Below are 17,744 nucleotides of genomic sequence, written 5' to 3'. Positions count from 1 at the left end.
ACCAATTTTTGAAATTAATGAAATACGTACTCAACAAATGTTCACGATTGACTTCCACGGTGAAGGAATAACATCGTGTAATAAAAATGAAACCCGCAAAATTATAATTTGCGTAATTACTGGTGGTAGGACCTCTTGTGAGTCCGCGCGGATAGGTACCACCGCCCTGCCTATTTCTGCCGTGAAGCAGTAATGCGTTTCGGTTTGAAGGGTGGGGCAGCCGTTGTAACTATACTGAGACCTTAGAACTTATATCTCAAGGTGGGTGGCGCATTTACGTTGTGGATGTCTATGGGCTCCAGTAACCACTTAACACCAGGTGGGCTGTGAGCTCGTCTACCCATCAAAGCAATAAATAAAAAAAATTAAAAAAAAACGGTTACCGGTCAATTGTACAACCGCTTTCCCAACACCGATACCACCCATCCCACGGACTCAAAATACATGAGCAATTTTTTTGATTAACGGGCTAATTTAAATTTTAATTTTTTTGTCTGGTCACATATAAAATATTAACTCTTATTAATAATTTAAGAAACTGTATTTAATAAATAATAAATATTAGAATAAAAAATATAAAACTAAAAAAAAGTAAAAATTTCATAAATAAAATTTAATGCAAGATAAAACAAATAAAATCAAATAAAATTGTTTTTATTCAACATAATGACAGTACACACTTGTTGAACGTCAAAGAGAACTACCACCAATTCACAAAAACTAGCCTCCGTCCTGAGAAGAACTGGCAAGAAACTCAGCGGGCATGTCTTTTTTTTTAATTTTTTTTTTTTTTTTAAATATTAATTCACAAACAAGAGAAAAACAGAAAGACGAGCAGAAACGAGAAAGTCGATAAAATAAATTAAATTTTAGATGTGCTTGGCGGCCGCGAGGGGCCCGCGGGCCGCGTGTTGCTCATCCTTCCTCTATAGAGACTAATGTCTGCCGCAAACGCACACGAAACAAGACCGAGTACACACACTCAGAAGCTGTGTATCAAATATCTTTCAAAAATGAAAACTGCCTCAAAAATTCATATCTATATATTGAATACGTGAAGCAAAAACTTTGTGCCCCTTTTTACGAAAATTGCGCGGACGGAGGTGTATGGATTTTTGTACACTTATAGATAATATAGAGGAGTGCAGAATGTTTATATTTTTTAAACTATGCACGAAAAATATTATACATTAAATCAATAAATAAAAACATTACACACACACTATCATGTATTTGACACACACACGCATACATACTATTTATTTACTGTCAAACTTTTCTTATTGCTTATAATCTGTGGTCAAATTGTTGATTTTACTGGTTTTGAACTTTTTGGCGGGAACGCAAGGAGTGAAGTTGTGTGATTTGTTTTATTTTGTCTATTTAGTGTTTCTTCGGGTTTAAATGTGTAATAATGGTGGCTTATTAACTGTTTAATATCTGTGAAAGTGCACCAATGTGGAAAAATGAAACAAAGCTGCTGGACGTAACTTCTCGGGATCCTCCAAAAAGTACGCTGAAAAAATCTTAGTAAATGACCACCATTTTACTGAGACTATATTTCATCCCATATCATCTCAATTCCTTTAATTTAATTTCATCCCAGTTGATTAGTGTCTCAAAATTATCATCTTCATTTCATTTCACTCTATAATATCATTTTTCATAAAAATATGAATAATATAAATTAAAATAAGACATGACTTAAAGGTCTTAGTTACCAGGTCATAAAATCCATTAAAACAATTTTAATTGTTTGTCTCTATTAATATTTGTCTAAATTGTAGACTTGGCGAAATCTGTGATTATGGAAGTATAATAGTCTTTGACTATAGAATCATAATAGTATACAAATATTTAAATTTAATTAATTAATCGAATTTCGACTACTGCGGTACCACTAGTAAATGATAATTAAATCAACTGTCGCACCTGTTTTGTGAATTGGCCTCCAGCAAGACATCCTAAAAATAAATCTCAAATATTTTTCTTTGTGATTCAATTTTAAAGAATATGTTATTAATTTTCGCGTAGCACACGGACATCGATTCGTTAGATACTTGAAGAATGCATTTGTAAATGTCTTCTTTTTCTCCACCTTCTCCCACTAGGTGGGGTCGGCACAGCTAATTTTTCTCTTCCATTCTTATATTTATACATATATTATATATATATACATATTACGTAAACCCATTTCCCGCTTTAGCCAAAGTAGATAAATGTTTTTTTTTCCCGTACTTATTTATGCTATCATATCCGTAAATAACTCTTATCTCTCAGCCCACTGATCTTCTCAGTGGGTCGCGATTCCGATCCGGTGGTAGATTCTGCGAAGCACTGCTCTTGCTAGGGCTAGTGTTAGCAGATTCTCTCAGGTTGAGCCCGTGAGCTCACCTACCCGTCCGGGCGTAGCTGGTATTGCCTCTTAGGCTGCCAGCAAATTGGTAGGGGGAAAAAAAAACTTAACTTTTAAGAGTAATCTAAGCATATTATTGTTTGTTTTATCCAATTTTGTTTATGCATCAATTCGAAACATCCACATCATCCTTTGTTTTTAAAATTTCTGCACGATCAACCAAAGAGAATCCTCTGAATTTATCTTCGATTTCTTGTAGTGTTTTATCTTTTGTTTCTGGTAACATGTAATATAACATAACTTGACAGTAAAACTGTAACAGTGCATAGGCACATAATGTTCCTTCTATACCTATGAGGGAGAATAAATACGGTGCACTTTTGACGTTTGCAAAGACGAAGATCGAGAAAATCAAACTACGAATCAGTCCACAGAATCCTTTGTCTGCTGTTGGGAATAGCTCGCTACTAATTATAGTCGTCAAGGACATAGAACCAGCTCCGTTGGTGAAATAATGGAAATGATGTAAAAATACTCCTATAGCCATGTGGTCAAAAGGAAGTAGACTATAACGCCTGGCGTATATGTATCCAGCCTCACAGATATACGCCAATATATTCAATCCAACTAATGTGAATAATAATGGACGCCTCCGTACTCTGCTGGTTAAATAGACTGTTAGAACTGTTGATAAAATTCTTTGAATGTCCAGAGATGCCATCACTTTAAACATGTAGATATCGGTACCATATAAAGCCTTATGGATGTCAAAAGCATATGTATCGTAGACGAGAGCACCGCAGAACTCATGTATAGCACTGAGATGCATCATAATAAATACTGGAATATAAAATTCTCGCTTTTTGAATGTTAAAATGACGTACGTTAATTTTTTCTGTATTATTTTAGACGTAGTCTTTTTAGGACGGCTCTTTTTAGATTCTTTAACGATCAAATCAGTTTTAATCATTTTCTCGAGTTCATCATCTTCGTTTGGACCTCTCAGCCAGCGAAAAACTTTTCTGCATTGATCGTAACGTCCTTTGGTTGCCAAAAAAACTGGGGACTCGGGAGAGAATAAAGAAATAATTAATCCGGGCAAAGAGAAAAATCCTAGTATTGTCGAAATTTGATGCCAATTGTAAAACAATGCAAATAAATGAGATATTAGACTCCCTAATAGCAGAAAAGTAAGAATTGTTGCCATAAAAGACCCTCTGTATTTCGGACTACTATATTCTGCAATCAAAAGTCCTCCCATCGTGGATCCAAGACCAACGGACATTCCTTGTAAAAATTTTGCAACCAATAACACAGGGAGTGATGAGGCTAAGCTAAATGTGATCCATCCGCTGACCATGAGGACTGAGCTGGTAATCACTGCTGGTCTTCGGCCGATGCTGTCTATTATAATTGGTGTGAATAGCGCTCCAATAAATGTTGTTATTCCAATGAGTGATGCTAGAACAGAGAAAATTTATGGTAAGTAAGGTTTTTATTTGTAAACTCTTTGATTCTGTCTTAATTTATATCAGTCGAAAGAGCTGGCGAGAAGCGCTAGCTGCCATTACGCTGTAATTTCCCGTTTCTGAAGGCTTGTTCCTCTTTTTTGAATTGTGAAGAAATCTGTTCACGTTGCCATTTTCTAGACGCGTTTAAAATTTTTTTCAGTGAGTATTTTCATTTTCATTTCTTTTGGTAAATCGTTCAAAAGAGGTTTTGAATGTTACGGAAAATACATGAAAACTACAGTAACATGACCAGTATCCAAAGTTCAGCTTATAATAAGGATGTGAGCACACTGAAATCTCGAGACCGATTCGCAACGGTAAATGAACATCGATCTCGCAGCTTTATTATAGTCACCAATTACTCGACCATTAACACAAAACACGAAATACGATTTTCACCATTATTACTGCAGCGATAGACAGATAGTTCGCTGAGTTTCTCCACGGGTCACCTTAGCGTTTCGCGATTTCGATTCGATGGTAGGTACTCCCGCGAATCTTTGAGCTTTTCGGCCGCTTTTGGAGGCGCGTAGGTTTACAGGTTATAGGTTAATATGGACTGGACTCGCGTGCTCACGCGTCCGTCTCGGTAACGCCGGCTTCCGGGTCACCCACAGTCATTACATCCCAAACGAAAAGATTAATTAGCGTGCTGTTTATTCAACTCTACGATATTAAAAAAAATTAAACATAACATACCCAACCATGATTCTGAATCCCTGTCCAGGGGTATCTCTTGACTCTTCCTCAATTCCGAGAACAGTGATGCGTTAAATCCGATGACCATACCGTATGACATCATGTTGAAGGTCACACTCGACACCGCGAAGCACTGGGAATTTGAAGAACCAAGTTATATTTTCATTAACCAAGCAAGTAAACGACATAGCAGATTAAACATGTCTATATCACTTTTCGTATTCTTCTGGATGGATGGGACATACATTTTGACAAATATTTTTTCTTATTTCAATACATGATAGATTCAAATATCATGGAGGTATGGCGGTTGCTAACATTGGATAAACGAAATCCGATAAACTCCTGACTCCCGAAAGCTTGTAAAAGCCCAAAAACAAAGTTGGTCGTGCTATCTTTATGCTATCATGCTATCACAACAAATATATAAGATATATCTTTATTTTTAAAAAGATATATCTTTATTTTGGTTGTGCCTAATAATTAACTTTCTTGACACAGTTAAATGGCTTTTTAAACACACATTAAAATAGATTGGAAAACTCACTTGCTTCACGAATGGGGTAATCAACTGTTTGCCAAAGCACATTGTCGCAGAATGAATACGTTAAGTAACTTGACGTAAGATAAGTTATAAAAAAAAAAGTGCAACATTCAGCGTTTGATAACGATGCCACAAGAGCGAGGCATTAAATTCTTCCTTATGAATCATAATATTAAGATACCTTGCGTGCAACATAATTCAAGGATTAACAGAAGAATAGTTGGTTCGTTGCGTTCAAGTACATTTTATTCCGAAACTATTTACTTGGGAACATTTGTTTTTCTCGTCGAATTGATAATTTTAATAGAACACTATCTACATTTTTCGGTTCGATATATAGTGTGTACACCCTGTATCTTCTTCCCAGTCGCTCTTGATATAGTGGTCGTGGTCATCACTTCAGGCGTTGGTGGGAAGCTTCAGAACACGTCACCACTCCTCGCTGACGGTAGCCCCCCTCCTCGGGAATTCGTGTAAAGATGATGAGCCATTCACTGCCGCTATTATCTGATCAGTCCACCTCATAGGCGATCTTCTTCACACCCTGTATACACAAAAATAAAGCAGTCATTAGAGTAATGTTTATTGTTTATTTCATCGAAATCAGAAACTGAATGGAAATGTATTCGATAAGAAAGTCGCGTGCTGCCTGCGCTTTTGCCGCTTTATCAAGGCATATTGTGTTTCTTTGCCGTAAGGTGAATTAAGTGTTACATGACGAACTTATTGTACATTGTAAATGAAATTCCTTATAATATTATATTATTAATATAGCATTTAAATTTAACTCCAATTGTTCAACTCGAAGAAAACGTGACTAAAGGATAAGACGTCCGGTGCATTTGTATCGAGCGATGGACCGGTGTTCGAATCTCGCAGGCGGGTACCAATTTTTCTAATGAAATACGTACTCGACAAATGTTCACGATTGACTTCCACGGTGAAGGAATAACATCTATACTAATATTATAAAGAGGAAAGATTTGTTTGTTTGTTTGTATTGAATAGGCTCCGAAATTACTGAACCGATTTGAAAAATTCTTTCACTTTTTGGAAGCTACACTATTCCCGAGTGACATAGATTATAACCTTTTTTGAAAAAAATTAGGGATCCTTACTAAAACTCCAATAATGTAAAATTGTAACCCAAGGTGTAAAAAAATTACCTAAAACATTCTTTACATCGCGTGCCCTGCGAAAACTATTGATGATAGAATAAAATAATGTACTACGACTTTGTAGAACACATTATTATTTACAAAAAGTGTCGCGACAGCATATATCTAACTATTATAGTTATGCCGCAATAAGTTTCTTTTATTTTTAAAAATAAAAAAACGTCAAATATCGTTGATATTTTTGTTAAAGACCCGAACGGAGCCGGAGCGGGCCGCTAGTCGTGTAATAAAAATCAAAACAGCAAAATTATAATTTGCGTAATTACTGATGGTAGGACCTCTTGTGAGTCCGCACGGGTAGGTACCGCTGCCCTGCCTATTTCTGCCGTGAAGCAGTAATGCGTTTCGGCTTGAAGGATGGGGCAGCCGGTGTAACTATACTGAGACCTTAGAACTTGTATCTCAAGGTGGGTGGCGCATTTACGTTGTGAATGTCTATGGGCTCCAGTAACCACTTAATACCAGGTGGGCTGTGGCTCGTCCACCCATCTAAGCAATAAAAAAATCATAGAAAGTCAATCAAGGATCACGCGGCGTCCATCTTCGGCATGGTCTTCTGTCCCATGAATTTCAATAATACAAACAGTGCGGACGCTCTGAAATAAGTTTAAAGTAACAAAAAGCATTTGTAAAAAAATATATTATACAAAAAGAGTTACTGTTTCATAAATGAACAAAAAAAAGGTTAAGAAACTTGACCTTGCACTTTTCAAAGTTAAAATATCGTCGTGGTATTACGACAACGAATTCGCGTTCACAAATTCTTATCAATTTCTTATTTTTAATTGGGGATTTAACATGTAATTTAACAAGGGGGAATTGGCAATTAGAAACAAAGCCTGAATTATAATCGTTTCCTTGCAAGTATTTGATTATTATGTTGAACGGTGAGACGTCTTTTGTTTAATTAGTGACATTTTTTTTCGAAGTAAATGCGTATCAGCCAATACGCAAGACGTCCCATACGATTTAATATAAGTTTAATAAAATCAATCATGTCAGCTATACTTAGTCTGGCCATAAATACTGTTACAATTAAAAATAAACAAAATATTATATTTGAATTTGGAATCTGTAATTTTTATATGATTGCTCATTGAGTTTTCTCATTTTGGCGCCAATACATTGTACAATATTTTGCGATATTAAAATGGAGTGGGGTGATAAAGAGAACCGAATCGCTGTGATTGCATTACACAAAGTAGGTAAAATAGGTAGGCCAAATGCAATTTTTAAAACTCTCCATACGCTTGGTATTAGTAAAATGTTTGTGTATCGGGCTATTAATAGCTGCAATGAGACATCCTCTGTTTGTGACAGAAAACGATCTGGCCGTCCACGTAGTGTTCGTACGAAAAAGGTGGTCCAAGCAGTAAGGGAAAGAATTCGAAGAAATCCGGTCCGAAAGAGAAAGATTTTATCTCGGGAGATGAAGATAGCACCTAGAACCATGTTGCGTATTTTAAAAGATGACTTAGGACTTGCAGCCTATAAGAGACGTACTGGTCATTTCTTAACTGATAATTTAAAAGAGAATAGGGAGGTAAAATCGAAACAACTACTGAAGCGGTACGCAAAGGGAGGTCATAGAAAATTTTTGTTTACGGATGAGAACATTTTTACAATTGAGCAACATTTTAACAAACAAAATGACCGTATCTATGCTCAAAGCTCTAAGGAAGCTTCCCAATTAGTCGACAGAGTGCAACGTGGGCACTATTCGACTTCAGTATTGGTTTGGTGGGGTATTAGCTATGAAGGAGTGACTGAGCCACACTTTTGTGAAAAAGGTATCAAAACATCGGCACAAGTGTATCAAGATACCATTCTTGAGAAGGTAGTGAATCCCCTTAACAACACCATGTTCAATAATCAAGAATGGTCCTTCCAGCAAGACTCGGCGCCAGGTCATAAAGCTCGGTCTACGCAGTCTTGGTTGGCAACGAACGTTTCGGTCTTCATCAGAGCTGAAGATTGGTCGTCGTCTAGTCCCGATCTTAATCCGCTGGATTATGATTTATGGTCAGTTTTAGAGAGTACGGCTTGCTCTAAACGCCATGATAATTTGGAGTCCCTAAAACAATCCGTACGATTGGCAGTGAAAAATTTTCCCATGGAAATAATGCGTGCTTCTATTGATAACTGGCCTCAACGCTTAAAGGACTGTATTGCAGCCAATGGAGACCACTTCGAATAAGCTCCAAATGGGGTGAATTGAACTTGGTTCAATTCAACCTCCTCCTACGCGGCGCCATCCCGAGGACGCCCGACCGACGGGTCGTCGGGCAATGGTCGACGACCAACGACGTCGGTCTCCGCGGTACGGCGGCCCTACCAGGCCGCCCGGGCGGTGCCACTGGTGTTCCGGGATCCCCCGCTGAGCCAGAACAAGCCTGCTGGGTCGGAACGCGATACACCGCCGACCGGGTTGCTCTTCTACAGTATGTTCGGCGACGACAGCGCCGACGAAAATGCAGACCGTATCGCAGTCCGCAGCCGCCGACGCGCCGTCCCGTCCTCCTGGTGCCAGCGCGCTAGAGTGACGGTAGCGTACGGCGCAGCCTCAACCCCCTTAGGTCGAAACTAGTTTATAACCTGGGCTAGCCATATATATATATATGAATACTTTTTCTTATGGTTATAACTTGAACTGGTGCGTGCTGGGTATAATAAACACTGCAATTTGTTCGCTGATTCGTGATTTTATGTACCTAAGGAAATCATCTGGTAGGTAGATTAAGGTAGGGAGCGACAACCAATATTTTACCCCTTGAAAATGCGTTTCGCTCTTTCTTTGCAAATTGAAGACAGGTGAGAGTTCCTGGTCACACCTTGTACGTCGGATATCTTTATCGTGGGAACCTCTGAACCTCTGGCACTTGAACAACCTAGTGATGATTCGGTGCAGGCTTGTATTATTTATTCTATAGTACATTCAAACGGGATTTTCTGGTATCCTGGATAGTGACAGTTAAGAGATCTGTTTCTATCATCCAATCTACATCTACCACGGCCGTGTGCCTACTGATTTCTTGCTTTTTTTTTTTATAACGTAATAATTAGAATTAGAGAGAAAAAAATAACGCTTAAATTTATGAAAATTGCCTATTTTTTTTATTGCCTTTCTAGGCAGACGAGCATATGGCCCACCTGATGGTAAGTGGTTACCGTCGCCCATGGACTTCAGCAATGCCAGGGGCAGAAGCAAGCCGCTGCCTGCCTGTTTTCGGCCGTTTAACAAACACTTTTTATTATTTAAACAAGATAGAGAGAAACATGATGCTGGATCCTTATTATGTAGATCTCAATTGCAGTGCCGCCTATCAATTGCTCAGTGGGTCCGGTAGTAAATCCAAACTCCATTTATTTTCCAGTCATTTTTTTATCATAATCGTACAGTATTTTAGTTAGTTTTACAGTAGCTGTACTCAGCTTTCTGATGATAGGTCGTCTTGTGAACCCACATGCGTAGGTACCGCCACCCAGCCTATTTCTGCCGCGAAGCAGTAATGGTCCGGCTTAATGATTACGGCAGCCATCTATACTAATATTATAAAGCTGAAGAGTTTGTTTGTTTGAAGCGCTAATCTCAGGAACTACTGATCCGATTTGAAAATTTCTTTCAGTGTTAGATAGATCATTTATCGAGGAAGGCTATAGGTTATATAACATCACGCTAAGACTAATGCGAGCGGAGCACCAATAAAGAATGTTTCAAAATCGGGGCTATTTTTACCTTTTGAGAGCTTCCGCTGCGTGCGCTGCAGAAACGGTTAAAGTTTCGCTAAAATAATGTATGACAGAATTGTTTCCCTTTAAAAGATCTAAAAAAAAATCCGCGACAGCATATGTCTATATATTAAAGTTGGCTCACTACAACGCTTTTTATGATTTTATGCTATACGTATGCTTAAATCTTTAAAACTACGGAACGGATTTTGATGCGGCTTTTTTTAATAGATAGAGTAATTAAAGAGGAAGGTTTATATGTATAATAACATCCATTAAATAGTGGAGAAATCAATAATAAATAACAGTTTCCGAAGCGAAGCGAAGGCGGGTCGCTAGTTAGATTTAAAAAAAAAATTGCGAAAATATAACAACTATGACAGAAAGGTACAATTATTATGTTTATGAAACAATTTTCACGTCCTTACGGATCCATTAGATCTTATAACTCTTGCATTAGACGCCTTCAGCTCTAACACTAGGAGCAGGCTCAGGGACCCCGGTAACCGTACTCGTCGAACTCGGCAAAGAGTTCGACGTGCAACCAAACCCATGCATCAGCCCGCTGAGTTTCTCACCGGATCTTCTCAGCGGGTCGCGATTCCGATCCGGTAGTAAATTCATTCGCGAAGCAGCTGGTCCCCCGGTCAACACTACAACCAGACACGCGGCGCCATCCCGAGGACGCCCGACCGACGGGTCGTCGGGCAATGGTCGACGACCAACGACGTCGGTCTCCGCGGTACGGCAGCCCTGCCAGGGCGCCTGGGCGATGCCGCTGGTATTCCGGGATACCCCGCTGGGCCAGAAACAGCCTGCCGGGTCAAATCAAATCAAATCAAATCAAAAGAATTTTATTCAACATAAATGAAAGTACATACTTGTTGAACGTCAAAAGAACTACCGCCAATTCACAAGAACTAGCCTCCGTCCTGAGAAGAATTGGCAAGAAACTCAGCGGGCATGTCTTTTTTTTTTACATATAAAATATTATTTATTTATTTTTTAATATTAGTTTTTTTTAAATATGAATTTTTTACACTGAGTATTATAACGTAACAATTACTACAATATTGAAATGCCTGGAGCGAGCAACTCATTCCCACTTTGTGCAATCTTCTAGATAATCATTGACTTTATAGTAAGCTTTATTGCACAGATGTTCTTTAATAGTTTTCTTAAACCTATGTATATGTAGGTTCTGAACATCATGTGGGATTTTGTTGTACAGGCGCACAGACAAACACCCGAATGAATTTCGTATCTTATGTAACCTACTCATCGGCACAACAAGCTTGTGTTTGTTCCTAGTATTTCTATTATGTATGTCCGACTGTTTAGGAAACTCCTCAATATGTTTACGAACATACATCAAATTTTCAAAAATGTACTGGGATGGCATAGTGAGAACTTTAATTTCTTTAAATTTCTCCCTCAGGGATTCCCTTGAGTGCATGTTATAAATAGCACGTATAGCTCTTTTCTGCAGAATAAATATCATTTCTACATCGGCCGCATTGCCCCATAGCAAAATGCCATAGAACATGACACTGTGGAAGTAACTAAAGTAAACTAAACGGGCCGTGTCCGCGTTTGTTAACATTCTAATTTTTTTTACTGCGTATGCTGCAGAGCTGAGCTTACTCGCCAACTCGGTCGGAACTCGATACACCGCCGACCGGGTTGCTCTTCCACAGTATGTTCGGCGACGACAGCGACGACGAAAAAGCGGACCGCATCGCAGTCTGCAGCCGCCGACACGTCATCCCGTCCTCCTGGTGCCAGCGCGCTAGAGTGACGGTAGCGTGCGGTGCAGCCTCAACCCCTTTAGGTTGCGCCGTGACCTTCACCGAGAGGAGAATGCCTCCTCATAGGGGCCGGAGCTAGACAAACGCCCTCCTCCGACCCCCGGTCGACGTGCAACCTAATCCAACTATCAGTTTTTCGCCGGATCTTGTCAGTGTGTCGCGATTCCGATCTTATAGTAGATTCACTCGCCAAGCAGCTGCTCTTGGAGGAGCTGGGGCAGCTGTTAGCAAATCCCACCCCTCCTGGCTGAGCCTTTGCTCGCTCACCTGTCCTGGTGAAACTGGAAAGGTCTGCGTGTCACAAGAAATACTTTAATCTAAAAAAAAACCACGATGAAAAAACTGAACTATGTATAATTTCCCAGTAGGTATCTTAATTAATTGATTAATTCAATGCTAAAGAAATTATAATTTCAAATGAATTGTCTAAGCATTTACACGTTATTCAAAACTAAAACTACATCGAAGAAGATAGACTGTATCGAGGCTTCTTTTATATCATTCTGTGAAAATGTGTCGTAGTAAGCGATGGATAACACCGCTCTTGAAGCAGGTAAGTTTCAGTCGGAGTATTTGTTCTACGTGCTTACTTACTCCTTTTTTACGCTGTCTCGTTTTTAAAAATTATCGGCTTCATAATAAAACTCTCCGCACTAGCATGTAACTATCTTTAATATCGACTCCCCTCGGAATCCGCGGTCTGACCCCAGGGCACAGGGTCACTACGGGATCTGACAAGTTTGTGTTTAACCCATTAAGTTGCTCGCCGCGTGAATCAGTGGGTCGCGATTCCGATGTGGTGGTAGATTTAACACTGTTCTTGCTAGGGCTAGTGTTAGCAAATTCTCTCGGATTGCGCCCGTGAGCTCACCTACCCGTCCGCGAGAAGCTGGAATAACCCATTTAGATACCAGCAAATAGGCAGAGAAAAAATATATATTTGAAATAAATATTAAGAAAACCACGTTTGACCTTAGTTCAAAGATCAGGAGGTGTGACTAGATGGACAAACTCATTTTTATCTGGTCAAGTTAAATTAAAACACACAATTCTGAGGCACTAATATAACTTTCGCTGCTGAAGATTTAATATTTTGCATGACTATTATAGTAGACTAGCTTTGAAACGTTGCGCTACGTTGTTTCTGGTTTGGGCATTTTGTTTGGAGTCGAGAATGATTTATAATATTCAATTTAATGAAATCTGGAATGAGATTTAACCAATGCTACTTTTCTTTAGATATGGTAAAGTATTCAAAAAGCCGTCGACTCTTCTTCTCTAATATATAAATCTACAGTGGTTTTACGGATGTTCGGTTATAACTACTGAGCCGTGCATCCGATTGACTTGAAACTTCGTATCCATGTAGAAAATACATGTACTTAATGGATAGGCTAATATTTATATGAGTGTTAGACTCCCTACACCAGCTGTGGGGGCGTTAATGATGAGAATCTTTGTGGGTAAATGCCCAGCGAAGCGGACGGGTACAGCTAGTCTTCTTTAATCCCATCCTTATGTTCGTTTCGTATCAACCGTAACGGCTCGAATGAATTATGGAGCATTTATTTATATCTAGATATAATATACGAAGTTCTCAGATGTTGATCTAATAATATTTTTTATCTCATTTAAAATATTATATCAAAACGCACTTTTGGATTTCTTGTAGAATGAATTTGTTCCGACCTGTAGATCTAGATGATGATAGATGTCTAGGTGTTTGTTTTTAGTTTACTGTATAATTAAATTATGATTGTTAGATTTGTTATTTCTTTGAATAAGTGTTCACTGTCTGCACTTTAGTTTTTGTTGTACCTCTCTCTAACATATTAAATAGACGCTTATATTGTTCATTTCCAAATAAAACACTACCTAAATTTAAGATTTTCTTCTGTGTTATGGCCGTTGGAAACACACAACGACGTAACAACAAATACCCCAGATCCCAAATATTAAAGTTCTTTAACTATCCTAGACTAATTGTGGAGCATTTATATGTAGATCCTATATAGTACGAAGTTCTCAAATGTTGATATATTTTTTTATCTCTTACAAAATATCAAAAAGGACTATTGGATTTCTTGTAAGATGATTTTTTTCCGAGTTCTTTAACTACCCTAGATCCCATGGTACAATGGTCCAGGTCTCGAGTGAGCTCGCACTCGTCTATTTGGCCTGGTGAAACTAGAAAGTCCTTCGAGCCACCAGTAACTCTTCCATCATAAGAAAAGAGGTAGTTAACCTTCAAACTAACAAGGTAGTGGAATCTATTCTCACACGTTCTTACCTCGATTTAGTTGTTGCCTACGATCATAGATATAATAATACAACTATATTTTCAGTGCTTTGCGGTATCGAGTGTGACCTTCAACATGATATCATATGGTATGGTTATCGGATTTAACGCATCACTGTTCTCAGACTTGAGGAAGAGTCGAGAGATACCTTTGGACAAGGATTCAGAGTCATGGTTGGGTACGGGAAATTTATATAGCAGTCCCAAAGGGATGTGCAGATAATTCTCAGGCATACATATTTTATCTATAAAAAATCATTAGACATAGCTAATAATATAATAATAATATTATGTATTGTAATTGTAGTTTGACTATAATTCTAATGTCTAAATATTTTCTTTCAGCATCACTGATCGGGATAACTACACTAATAGGATGTCTCTTCACCTCACTAATCATAGATCGAATTGGCCGCAGACCTGCACTTCTTATCAGCTCAATACTCATAGTCATCGGTTGGATAACATTCAGCTTGGCCTCATCATTTCCAGCCTTATTAATGGCGAAGATATCTCAAGGAATGTCTATCGGTCTTGGGACCACAATGGGCGGTATTTTGATTGCAGAATACAGCAGTCCCAAATACCGTGGATCTTTTATCGCGACGATACCTGCTGCGATCTTAGTTGGTATTTTAGCTTCACACTCACTTGGCTTGTTTTACAACTGGTTTCAAATTGCGATAATCCTTTTGTTTTGTTCTTTACCCGGATTGATAATTGCTGTATTTACACCGGAATCACCGACTTTTCTGGCAACTAAAGGACGTTACGATGAATGCAGAAAGGTTTTCCGCTGGCTGAGGGGTTCAGAGGATGATGACGAGCTGGAGAAAATGATCGAAGCCGATATGATCGTTAAAGAAGCCAAGAAAAGTTGTAGAAATAACGTGTCAAAACTAATTAAGCAAAATTTAATGTATTTTATCACGTCGTTCAAAAAGCGCGAATTTTACATTCCAGTATTTATAGTGATACATTTGAATGCCATTAAAGAATTTTCTGGTGCTATTGTCCACGATTCGTATCCTATGGATATTTACACAGCATTATATGGTACAGATATTTACATGTTCAAAGTAATCGCATCGTTGGATTTGCAAAAAATATTCGCTACTTTTTTAACAATTTATTTAACGTCTGGAATAAGAAGGCGTCCACTCTACCTCACGCTTGTAGGACTGAATATACTATCGTTGCTGTGTGAGGCCGGATACATATACGCTAGGCGTCACAATCTTCTACCTTTTGACCATATAGCTATTGTGATATGTTTGCAACATTTCCATATGTTCACCAGCGGAGTTGGCGCTACTTCTTTAACCGCAATAATTAGTAATGAATTATATCCAATGCAAAATAGGGGTTTGTGTGGGATGATTTGTAGTGCAATTCTCTCAATTTACATGTTTGTAAACATCAAGTCCGCGCCGTATCTATTCTCTCTGATTGGTGTAGATGGAACGTTTTGTGTCTATGCAGTGCTGCTGCTTTATAGCCTGGTCGTGTCTTATTATATGGTACCAGAAACTAAAGATAAGACTCTTCAAGAAATAGAAGATAAACTCAGAGGATATTCTATAGCTCGTCGTGGTGAAACTTTGAAATTAAAAGACGCTGAGCTGTGAGGAAGTCAAGCTAAAAGTATCCGATCCATATTTCTTTTAAAAATTGTAATCATGAATATCATATACTGTAATTTTATACTTTTATCAAATATGAGAATTAGTTGAAATATCTGTTATGTTATCGGCTCACCATATTGATTGTCGAACAACATTCCTTTCTTTCCGTTAATTCTTTTCATTGTGTGGCTTTAATGGTTCATCTTCTCTCTGGGTATCGTGAGGTGTGTCCAACCCCTTTTCATTTAAGTAAGAGTGCGTGCCTGAGAGCATCGGTGAGCTTATTTTTTTTGACGAATGTTTTCGCAATTTTGTTTTTTAAAGTATTCTTCTGATTTTTAATATACTTTTTGACTGCATTTAATGTTTTATTTTATTTGTAAATATCCAAGTTTGGCAACCATACAACAAGTAGGGTAATAGGTATATGTATATCAGAAATTGTCCTTTTTATGTGCAAGCTGTTTGTGAGTAAAAGATCTCGTGGCCGCATTCCTATGCGCTGGTCCGACCAAATCCGGACCACTCTGGATACCACACTCTGCGATGCCATACACACCGCGGAGAACAGAGGAAAATGGCGAAACATCATCCAGAGAAAGATTTTTTTTTTATTGCCTTTGTAGGCAGACGAGCTTACGGCCCACCTGATGTTAAGTGGTTACCGTCGCCCATGGACTTCAGCGATGCCGGGAGCAGAGCCAAGCCGCTGCCTACTGCTTAATACTTTCCACAAGCTCTGCTTAATACTCTCCACTCCAATAATGGGAGGAGATGGTCACGACCCTCAGACATGAGGAATGTGACTTGGGGAGGAGGATGTGCCAGCTGTTTATATTTTTTTCTTTGTATGTGCAAGTTCCTTTTTAAGATTTCTCTTAATGCCCAGAATTTGGGTGGACGAGCTCACAGCCCACCTGGTGTTAAGTAGTTAATCGAAACCATAGACATCTACAACGTAAATGCGCCACCCACCTTGAGATATAAGTTCTAAGGTCTCAGTATAGTTACAACGGCTGCCTCACCCTTCAAGCCGAAATGCATTACTGGTTCACGGCAGAAATAGGCGGGGGGAAGGTACCTACCCGTGCTGACTCACAAGAGATCCTACCACCAGTAGTTACGCAAATTGTAGTTTTGCGGGTTTGATTTTTATTATACGATGTTATTCCTTCACCGTGGAAGTCAATCGCGAACATATTTTGTTAAATTCATTAGAAAAATTGGTACCCGCCTGCGGGATTCGAACACCGGTGCATCGCTAGATACGAATGCACCGGACGTCTTATCCTTTAGGCTACGAAGACTTCAAAATACCTTAATCAACAAACCAAAATCCTTAATGCCTTTAATGTCCAGAATAAGGGTTTAATAAAATCAATCATGTCATGTTTATAAATTCCTCTAATTATTAGTGATATTATGTCGTATTTTGAGCCCCCTTGCATTTTACCGATAAGCTGTCATGTAAAAGGCCCGTGGTTTTCAGTATTTACTGAAATTCATAAAAATTCGAGAAAAAAAACTTTGTACATAATAATAATAATAATTTGAACCGACCTGCCCCACATACATGCAGCTTGGAAATCTTGTAGGAAGTTTGGCTCAACCAAAATTGTCCTTTTAAACTTCGCTTGAAGAAAGACATGTCATAACGCTAAGGTAACACAGTGGATATGACTTTGATGTCTCAACCATGTATTAATTGTTGGTGAACGCGCTTGTTCCAGGTAGTACAGATAAAACCAGCTCCGGTGTCTGGTGAAGCTTTAGAAAAATGTAAGCATATTATCAATCCAAAATTAAATTTAACCTCGCTTATAACGTGTCTGTGTCTAAGGGTGTCCCTGGTATGCCGATGTTACATGAGGCCCAGTCGCGTCACTCCCCAAAAGGTGGTCTATGGGTTGAGAGACACGGGGCCGAGTCGCACCACTTCTAGACACGTCACCACCGGTAGACAACCGGTGAACAGGAGACTCTGTGAGGAGGATC

The 17,744-nt window shown here is 38.7% G+C and overlaps 2 protein-coding genes across 4 annotated transcripts; one reads left to right on the top strand and one right to left on the bottom strand.

The window, feature by feature from the left end:
* Positions 1-595: 595 nt before the first annotated feature.
* Positions 596-14,668, bottom strand: LOC101735692 (uncharacterized). Of its 2 annotated transcripts, none has more exons than XM_012690281.4 (4): positions 10,596-14,668; positions 5,114-5,654; positions 4,567-4,699; positions 596-3,817 (listed from the first exon to the last, which is right to left on the bottom strand). In XM_012690281.4, the coding sequence occupies exons 2-4, from the start codon at positions 5,153-5,155 to the stop codon at positions 2,523-2,525; spliced, it is 1,470 nt and encodes a 489-aa protein (XP_012545735.3). In that variant the 5' UTR covers positions 5,156-5,654; positions 10,596-14,668; the 3' UTR covers positions 596-2,522. The 2 variants fall into 2 exon arrangements, with proteins under 2 accessions (XP_012545735.3, XP_062532657.1); XM_062676673.1 differs by having other exon boundaries at positions 5,460-5,654.
* On the top strand, positions 3,684-16,108 carry LOC101735964 (uncharacterized). Of its 2 annotated transcripts, none has more exons than XM_062676675.1 (3): positions 3,684-3,838; positions 14,171-14,303; positions 14,470-16,108. In XM_062676675.1, exons 1-3 carry the CDS (start codon positions 3,815-3,817, stop codon positions 15,750-15,752), a joined length of 1,440 nt encoding a protein of 479 aa, XP_062532659.1. In that variant the 5' UTR covers positions 3,684-3,814; the 3' UTR covers positions 15,753-16,108. The 2 variants fall into 2 exon arrangements, with proteins under 2 accessions (XP_062532659.1, XP_021203580.2); XM_021347905.3 differs by lacking the exon at positions 3,684-3,838 and adding an exon at positions 12,250-12,378.
* The last annotated feature ends 1,636 nt before the right edge of the window (positions 16,109-17,744 follow it).

This window comes from Bombyx mori, chromosome 27, assembly GCF_030269925.1.
Source record: "Bombyx mori chromosome 27, ASM3026992v2".
NCBI classification, from domain to species: domain Eukaryota; kingdom Metazoa; phylum Arthropoda; class Insecta; order Lepidoptera; family Bombycidae; genus Bombyx; species Bombyx mori.
Note: the sequence above shows the minus strand (reverse complement) of the source record. Positions and strands in the feature narration are given on the sequence as shown.